Source organism: Eriocheir sinensis, chromosome 10, assembly GCF_024679095.1.
Source record: "Eriocheir sinensis breed Jianghai 21 chromosome 10, ASM2467909v1, whole genome shotgun sequence".
In the NCBI taxonomy this organism is placed as follows: domain Eukaryota; kingdom Metazoa; phylum Arthropoda; class Malacostraca; order Decapoda; family Varunidae; genus Eriocheir; species Eriocheir sinensis.
The window spans coordinates 13,699,441-13,708,856 of NC_066518.1; the positions used below are offsets into that span (position 1 = coordinate 13,699,441).

Here is a 9,416-nt window from a genome sequence, read left to right on the forward strand (position 1 = left end):
ATCACAAAACAAGTTATTTACAGTTAAGTTAGTATAGTTAAGATGCAATAATCATACTACTACTAAACGAGGTAAAGATTCGTTGTAGGACCGTGCCAGTATTTCATTACCTACCTTATGAAACATCACTAGCTCTTCATATATCTTTTCTACAAGCGTTCAACAATCATGGAAACGCTTTCAAAGTCCAATTCAAGGACTATTTATTGTTGAAAATAGGGGATAATATTCACGAAAGCGTAGCCTCCTATGGCGGCGGCCGTGGCGACGGTGCCGCCGCCGCAGCCGCAAAATAGCTCGCAGAGGGTTTAAGGTGGGGGAGCATATTTAAACTACTCCAACCGAACTTTGTAACCTGCTAATGGGGGGGGGGGGGAGGCTTCGCCCCTCTCGACCCCCACATGTATATGTGACCTATTTCTGCGAAGAGGTATTTCTCCCAACACCGGCTGCACCGCCGCCGCCAGAGGAGGCTGCGCTTTCGTGAATATTATCCTCTATTTTCAACAATAAATAGTCCTTGAATTGGATTTTGAAAGCGTTTCCATGATTCTTGAACGCTTATAGAAAAGATATATAAAGAGCTAGTGATGTTTCATAAATTAGGTAATGAAATACTGGCACGGTACTAAAACGAATTTTAACCTAAACGATAATAAAATCCGATTAACAGAGTACACAGATGGCGAGAAGTGATGAGCCTTACGATGACTTTATTATTATTATTATTATTTTACGTTTCGTCTATGTCGCCGGTAGGCTCTCTTGGTGGAGCCTGATGGTCTGCCCCAGTCAGTTATGGCGCAGGCAAGTGTTTATAGTGACGCCGTCTTGCTTGGCTCGTGCTGCCCCTCGGAGCTCATCTTTGATCCTTTTTTTTAGAGAGAATCTAGAGTCCGGGTTGATGGTTGATGGTCTTCAGGACAGCATGTAGGTAGTCTTACCTGATGCATATGAAGAGAGAGAGAGAGAGAGAGGGGGGGGGGGGGTTAAAGAGTAGAGATGAGAAGAGAAAGGGAATGAAAGAAGGGATATGGAAGGATAAGAAAGCAAAGGAGAGGAAAGAAAAATAAAAATAAAAGGAAGTTAACAGAGAGAGAGAGAGAGAGAGAGAGAGAGAGAGAGAGAGAGAGAGAGAGAGAGATGTACCGCCGGCAGTATCTCAAACACTCGTAACGTTGAAATGTGACCGCTTTATAGGTTTTCTTTAAGTTATTCACCTGCGCGCCAGCCACACACCTGCCTCGATATATCTAGCTATTAGTGATCATATCAAGGGAAGAACACTACCATGGGAGTTTAACACTACTTTGAGGCTTAAAAAGAGCTTATTATTATGAAGTGCTGATGAATGGGTGATCGGATATGGATTGTACATATATTTTACAGTGATTAATGGATCGAGGTTGTTTAAGATCATAACAAAATCAAAAGAAAAGCACAAAACTCTACCTCGATTCTTCTATACGTCTTGAATAAATCTTCCACATAATAACTAATTACTGTTGCTACTAACATTTTTACATCATCACTGCCACAACTGTCATTACCAACAGCCTCCTCCTCCTCCTCCTCCTCCTCCTCCTACTACTACTACTACTACTACCACAACCACCACCACCACCACCTCTATTACCACTGTATACTGAATGAACTCCTACGTCTTCCCTATTACTATACAGCCTAGGGTTAAAATCGGGAATCGGGAATCAGGAATCAGGAATTAAGAATCGTGCTCCTCCTTAGGTCCGCAGATTCCCTATAAAAGAAAAAAAGTGCGAGAGGAAAAACTTACACTACGTTCCCATCCCGTGCAGACGTATTAAGAAGTGTGGGGCAGGATCAAGGAAGAGGAGGAGGAATAGAAGGGCAGAGAAGATTAAGGAGAGAGGGATGGAGAGGGTCAAAGAGAGTGAAATAAGGATGAATGGACAGATAGAAAAGGAGAGAAAGGAGAGAGATGGAAGTAAGAAGGATGGGACAGGATAAAGTATATGAGGGAATGATGGAGTGGAGGAGGAGGAACAGGGAAGAGAGGATGACGAAGAGAGGAAGGGATTGAGAGAGTGAAATACAGAGGAGTGGATAGGAGGAAAAGACATAAAAGGAGAGAGAATGGAGGGAGAAAGAGGATGATGTTAGAGAAAGAAAGAAGGGAGAGAAAGAGTGAGGAGAGGTGAAAAGACTAGAAAAAGAGACGGAAGGGAGAAAGATGACGGAAGAAAGGAAATGAGAAGGGGAACGAATGAGAAAAGAGATGAAGGAGGGAAGAATAGAGAGACGGGAGGGAGGAAGGGAAAATAAGGGGAATGAAAGAAATGAAGAGAGAGAGAGAGAGAGAGAGAGAGAGAGAGAGAGAGAGAGAGAGAGAGAGAGAGAGAGAGAGAGAGAGAGAGAGAGAGAGAGAGCACCATCACACACCTGCTCCACACCTGTTCATTGCGTCACGCCCGCCTGGCTAATGAACTCCCGCGTGAATGGACAGCAGCAACACGCCTGAAAAAGTGCTCCATCAAAACATCGACTCCTGCTGCTGCTTTATGCTACTTTCTGACGCAGCGATGTTTGAAGGACTTTTTCTTTCATTCCTTTCTCTTTTATTTATTTATTTATTTATTTTTCGTACTACTTCTCGCGTCGCCAATATATATAACTTACTGTCTGGCGTACCGATGTTTCACAGACCTTCTTTTCTCTTTGTTTCTTGTGTTCTCTTTTATAATTTTGTCCCTATTTCTTGCCTTATAGATGCTAATAACTTTTTTTTCTGTTTTTGCCCACCGACGTTTTAAGGACTTTCTTCTTATCTTTTCTTTCTTGTTTTTATTTATTTTCTGCTCCTGCTTCTTGCCTTACAGATATTTACGACTTCATTTCTTTCTGCCTCTGCTTTCTACCTCACTGATGTTAATGATTTTCTTTTTTTTCTTTTTTCTGTTCCTACTTTTTCGATCTTTTATATTTACAACCTGTTCTCTTCTTCTTCTTCTAATTCTTCGTTAGTTCCTCCTCCCCTCGTCTCCGATATTAAACACCTTTCTTTCATCTACTCTCCTTTTTTTTGCGTCTCCAAGATATTCAAGACTACCAACATATTTTTATTTTCATCTTATTACAGTTTTCTCTTTTCAATTTTCTTTTTTTCTTCTTTAGTTCCTCCTTCCCTCATCTTCGATATTAAACACCTCTCTTTCTCCTACTCTCCTTTTTTTTTTTTTTTTTGCGTCTCCAAGATATTCAAGATTATCAACCTTTTTTTTTTTCGTCTTATTACAGTTTTCTCTTTTCAAAATTTTTCTTCTTCTTTAGTTTCTCCTTCCCTCGTCTTCGACATTAAACACTTTTCTTTCTCCTACTCTCCTTTTGTGCGTCTCCAAGATATTCAAGACTATCAACCTGTTTTTATTTTCATCTTACTACAATTTTCTCTTTTCAATTTTCCTTTTTTTCTTCTTTAGTTCTTCCTTCCCTCGTCTTCGATATTAAACACCTTTCTTTTCTCTACTCTCCTTTTTTTTGCGTCTCCAAGATATTCAAGACTATCAATCTATTTTTTTTTTCATCTTATTACAATTTTCTCTCTTTTCAACCTCGAGTCGTGTCATCTTGGTCCCCGTCAAGGCTTCTTCATGAATGACTTTATATATCGTTTTTTCTTTATACAAGGTTGACATTAAGTTTATTGTTTCGTTTAATAAAGAAGTCCTGCAATTGAATGCCTATATATGTATATATCTCTCTCTCTCTCTCTCTCTCTCTCTCTCTCTCTCTCTCTCTCTCTCTCTCTCTCTCTCTCTCTCTCTCTCTCGTTTCATACACTGCACACGGATTAAATGAACTACATCAATCAAGAGTTTAATAAAGAAGAACACAATTACAAGCATTATTTTCTCTCTCTCTCTCTCTCTCTCTCTCTCTCTCTCTCTCTCTCTCTCTCTCTCTCTCTCTCTCACCTGTCCATTAACGCGAAAGTAATTATGTCGTTTCTCTCAGACTCAACATGAAGCAATATTTACGAAGATTCTGTAAACACACACACACACACACACACACACACACACACACACACACACACACACACACACACACACACACTGGAGAAAGGATTAATAAAGAGTCTGTGTGTGTGTGTACTTTTTTATTATTATTATGATACGCGAAATCAGAGATAGAAAAAAAAAAGAATTGTTAGTTATATTTTTTTGATAACGATGTACAACGCAAGTAAAAACGAGAAAAGCGAACATACGTAATAATAATAATAATAATAATAATAATAATAATAATAATAATAATAATAATAATAATAATAATAATAATAATAATAATAATAATAATAATAATAATAATAATAATAATAATAATAATAATAATAATAATAATAATAATAATATAAAACAAAGTAAAGTAAGTTAAGGTAAGGTTAGGTAAGGTAAAGTAAGGTAAGGTGAGGTAAGGTAAGGCAAGGTAAGGTTAGGTAAGGCAAGGTAAGGTAAAGTAAGGTGAGGCAAGGTAAAGTAAGGTAAGGTGATTTCCAAGGTCAAGAAAGAATGTAGAAAAGGTCAGGGAAAGGTCAAATGATCAAGATAGGGTCAAAGGGTCAAGGAAGGGTTCACAGAAGGTCAAGGGAGGATTAAGGGGTCAAAGAGGAAGGTCAAATAGGTCAAAGGAGGGTCAAAGGGTCAAAAGGAAAGGTCAATAGGTCAAGGAAGAGTCAAAGGAGGGTCAAGGCAGGGTGTAGAAAAGGTCAAAGGAGGGTCAAGGGGAAAAGGGATGATCACGGGAGGGTCAAGGGAGGATCAGGGGAGGGAAAAGGATCAAAAGGGCAGGGTCAAGGTCGAGGGTCAGGTGTGCGGGAGGTCGAGGCGGCTGAACTTGTACCGGCAGGGCCAGCGCGTGTCGATGTCGTGGATGGGAATGATCTCTTCGGACGGAGGCTCCACGGCTAGCTCCTCCTTCACCTGGGGGAGGGAAGGGGGGAGGAGGAGGAGGAGAGAGTGACAGAAAGCGAAAAGAAGAGATGAGAAAAGGGGCAAAGATGAGAGGAGAGGAACAGGAGAGAAGAGGAAAAGAGAAGAAAAGAGAGAAGAGAAAGGAAGATGGAAAGAGGCAAAAGGAGAAGAGAGACAAAGAGAGAAGAGGAGTTGGAGAGATGAGGAGAGAGGGAGGAGAAAGTATTGGAAAGAAGAGAGGAGAAGGAGAGGAAAGGAGGGATGAGATGAGAAAAGGGACAAAAAAAGAAGAGACCGGAGAGTGGAGGAGAAGGGAAAGGAGAGGGAAAAAAAGAAAAGGAAAGAAGACGACAAAAGAGGAGAGGAGAGAAAAGGAGACGAAGAGAAGAGGCAAAGAGGAGAAGAGAAGGGAGGAAGAGTATTGGAAAGGAGGAGAGAGGAAGAAAAATAGAAAGAGGAAGAGTATTGGAAAGGAGGAGAGAGGAAGAAAAATAGAAAGAGAAAAAGAGAAAAAAAAGAGAGGAGAAAGAGGAGACGAAGAGAAGAGAAGGGAGAAAGAGTATTGGAAAAGAGGAGAGAGGAAGAAAAGTAGAAAGAGAAAAACAGAAGAAAGAGGAGGAGAAGGAGAGAGGAAAGGAAAATAGATTGCTTGTGAACTGGCACTGAAATAACGACTCTAGCTTCTCCTAAACGAGTCTCTATATATATGCACAAAAACTACTTTATATAAACGCTGGTTAAAATAATATTCTACTTTCCATGTTAATTAAAATACTCCACCACCACCACCACCACCTCTACTACTACTACTACTATGGCCTTCCCTTCTAGATACACTACGTTTTATATTTACTTAGAAACAATACCATGAACTTTTTGAATAAACTTTTTTGCAAGCACTTCATTTACTCGGTCTTGTTAACCCACCATTCAGTCTCTTGTCTCTCTTTTTCTACTTTCTTTTACCTCCACACATACCTTTCCCTCTTCATCTCTTCCTTTCCCTCTTCTCTCATAGTCTATCCTTGCCTCACCTCCATCCCTCTCTTTCTTCTTCTTATACATTCTTAATCTTTTATCATCTTCCTTTCCTCCCAGACTCCTGTTCGCTTCATTTTCTATTCTTTTCACTAATTCTTCCCCTTTCTCCCCTCTCTTCTCTCTTCTCATATCTTGCATAGCCCATCTTCAACCCATCCTTCCCCACTTTTCTTGCCTCCACCAACCTTGTACGTATCCATTGCTTTTCCTTCTGCTTCTACTCTACTCTCACCCCTCCAACACACACACCTCCTCCCTACCCCGCAGCCTTACCTCCTCCACTTGCCGCATCACCCGCAGGAGGTTGAGTCCCGCCAGCTTCTTCAGGTCTTGCAGCGACCACGAAGCGTCCTTGAGCAGCTCGGCGAACACCTCAGGGTAGCGGCTGGCGTCCTCTAGGCCCCGTGGCGTACTGCAAGGCGGGGATAGTGACCTTAGCTTATGTGCAGCGTTGCCAGATTATCGTATTCACCACATTGTGTTTATCATTTTTAAGCCTCAAACTCTCGTACCTACACAAATAACGAAAGAATATTAAAGTTAGCGTTAAAACTGCTATTTATTGATGTTTGTTTTGTTTGGTTTTTGCTATAGATATCAGTCAGAAACTACGAAAATGGAATACGGTGTGTACGATAATTTGGCAACGCTGCTGATGTGGTAAAACTGTCATTGATTTAAACTGAGGCCCATATTGCCAGACACTTCGGGGCTTACACACACATACTGGATAAGGCTTTTGTAGAGGTTGTGGGTGTCTCCAAGGGTAGTTTTCTGAAGCTAGTGATGGTTTGACGAGATTTCTGCACCATGAACGTGAGAAAACACACGAGAAACTGACTAATCTTCGTTCTGGGCTTTGAAAATAATTGTGAGGGCCGAAAGTGTCAGTGAATATGGGCCTGACTTGATGATGAATAGGTGAAGGTAAAGTCGAGGGCATATGCTATACCCGCGCATGGCCTCGGTGCTCATCACCCTTACCTATTTTTTTTCACTCGCTTAATTTGTATTCACCTTTACCTCGCTTACCTGGTTATTAATATCCATCTCAGGTATTAATATTCATCCTTGCAGTAGTGCGAGTATATTCTTCCTTACTCACGTTATTAATCTATTCTCGGCCCTTGCCAAACATTACCTTTACAAAGTCTATACACACACAGACGCACACACACACACACACACACACACACACACACACACACACACACACACACACACACACACACATACATACACAATGGTTCCTCTTTCACCTGGGAGAGAGAAAGGAAGGAGAGAGAAGGGGAGGGGAGAAGAGGAGAGGAGATAAAGGAGAGATGCAAAGGAGGGGAGAGGAGAGGGATGAAGAAATGAGAAGAGAGAGGAGGAGAGATGAAAATGAGAGGAGAGAAGAAGAGAGATGAGAAGAGAGAGAGGAGGAGGAGAGGAGATGAAAATGAAAGGAGAGGAGAAGAGAGATGAAGAGATGGGAATAGAGAAAGAGGAAGAAAGGAGAGATGAAAATGAAAGGAAAGGAGGATAGTAACGAGAAAGGAGAGGAGAAATGAAAATGAGAGGAGAGGAGAGGAGCGGCCATACCCTTTTTTTCGCCCCTTCCAAGGCTGGTCCAAGGCTGGTACACAAACAAAGGCTTCCAGTGCTCGTATTCGCTCTATGAAATTTCGAGTAAAAAGTCCGGATGCAATTTCAATCTTGGAGGCGCCTTCTTTGAGCGTGCCAGTGTCTTTTTTTTTTCGTAGAGGGGGATGGGAGAAATGAAGGAGGGAAGAAGAGGAGGAGGAAGAAGGGTGGATAAGGAAAGAAGGGAGCGAAGGAGGGGCAGGAGAGAGAAGATAGAGTGGAAAGGGCAGAAGAAAGAAGGAGAAGGAAGGGACAGAGAAAGAGGGACGAGTAAGTGTGGAACAGGGTGGAAATGAGCGAAAGAGAAGGGTAGGAGGGAGGAGTTCGGGTGAAGATGGCAAGAGAAAGAAGAGGAGGAGGGATAGAGAGGAATGAAGGGGAAAAGAGTGGAAGGAAAATGAGAAGAAAGAGAAGGAGGAGGAGGAATAAGAAGAGGAAGAAAAGGAGGAAGGAGAGGAGAAAGGAAAGAGGAATAAGGGCGGAAAAGGCGGAAAGAAGAAGAGGAAAAGAGGAAAAGAGGAGGAGGATGGATAGAAACAGGAGTAAAATGAAGATGAGAGGAGAGGAAAGTATGGGGGGAAGGAGGGGGAGAAGGTGGAGGAGAAGGAGGAGGAGAAGGAAGAGGAAATGAGGATGGAAAGGAGAAAGACGAAAGACGAGAAGAAGTAGGATTAAAATAAGCAAATAAAAAAAGATTAATCCCAGAGTTAAGCAATACACACTTCCAAAAAAAGAATATTGTAATACCACTCAGGGCAGATATTTACATGACAAACGGGCGAGAGGGCGGAACAAGGTCGAAAATATATATGGAGTGAAGTGGCGGCCAGCGTGAGCATTACCGTGAGAGGAGAGCAGCGGAGTGGAGGCGTGCGCGAGGGAGTGAGAGGTGGAAACAGGCAAGGGGCAGAGAGGGGACCTGGGTTGGCATTTCTAGGCGCTTCCTCCTCTTGCAACAACTATTTCCAAAGGCCGAAAAGGAGGTTAATCGGGTTCTAATGAGTATTCTTTTAGGTTCATGGTATAGAAGAAGGGTCAAACTAGCACCAGGGACATAAAACTACCCCCTGGAAATGACCCAAACTCTTACGAAAGCTTTGTTAAATGTGTGTGCTTGGGAGCCGAAATGTTTGAAAATACAGCGCTTAGATGCATGCAATCTTTTCTCAGTGTAATCCCTAGGCATCCCCAATTCACTATCAGTCACTACACTAACTCACTATTACAAATATTCTACCCCGAACTCACTATAATATCGATCTTTCTTAGAATCATACGAGCTTCCCACATTCACTCTTATTGTTTACTCCGCCGCATTGAACCTGAATTTGCACGTGGGAGTTTTCGTCTACCAACCATCACGTGTATAATTAAGCTGTCTCATTAACCTGTTAGCGGGGCGTAAAGCAGTAATAGAACACCATGACCTGCGCAGTTTAAAGTGAAGTTATACTGGTGGAAGTTACGTCAATCAGCCATCGCGTTCATAATATGCTGTTTCATTGACCCCGTTGCCAGAGCGTGTAGCTAAAATATAATACCATCAGCAGGATCATTATCATCATCAGCCGCTCATGTTCTGCCTCATTACCTCACGAAGAGCTAACTGAGCGTAAAACAGAAACATTTAATCATCATCATCATCATTACTATCAACCATGCACTGCCAATTCACTGCAGGATATAGGTCTTTCTCAACGCTCATTACCCATTTTGTGAGTTAGAGTTCGCCAGCCTGTTTCAGTAAGTGTTCTAATTTCATCTCTTTATTTGGTTCTGTCTGCCCTAATTTCCCTT

At 41.9% G+C, this 9,416-nt stretch overlaps 1 protein-coding gene across 2 annotated transcripts in view; it reads right to left on the reverse strand.

The window, feature by feature from the left end:
- Positions 1 to 4,405: 4,405 nt before the first annotated feature.
- The window catches only part of LOC126996610 (dipeptidase 1-like), a 73,189-nt gene continuing 68,178 nt past the window's right edge, over positions 4,406 to 9,416 (reverse strand). For both annotated transcript variants that reach the window (XM_050857277.1, XM_050857276.1), the window contains exons 10-11: positions 6,267 to 6,405; positions 4,406 to 4,961 (exon numbers count right to left, since the gene is read on the reverse strand). In XM_050857277.1, coding sequence (XP_050713234.1) covers positions 4,845 to 4,961; positions 6,267 to 6,405 — 256 coding nt within the window. In that variant the 3' untranslated portion in view covers positions 4,406 to 4,844. The remainder of the gene's footprint in view (positions 4,962 to 6,266; positions 6,406 to 9,416) is intronic.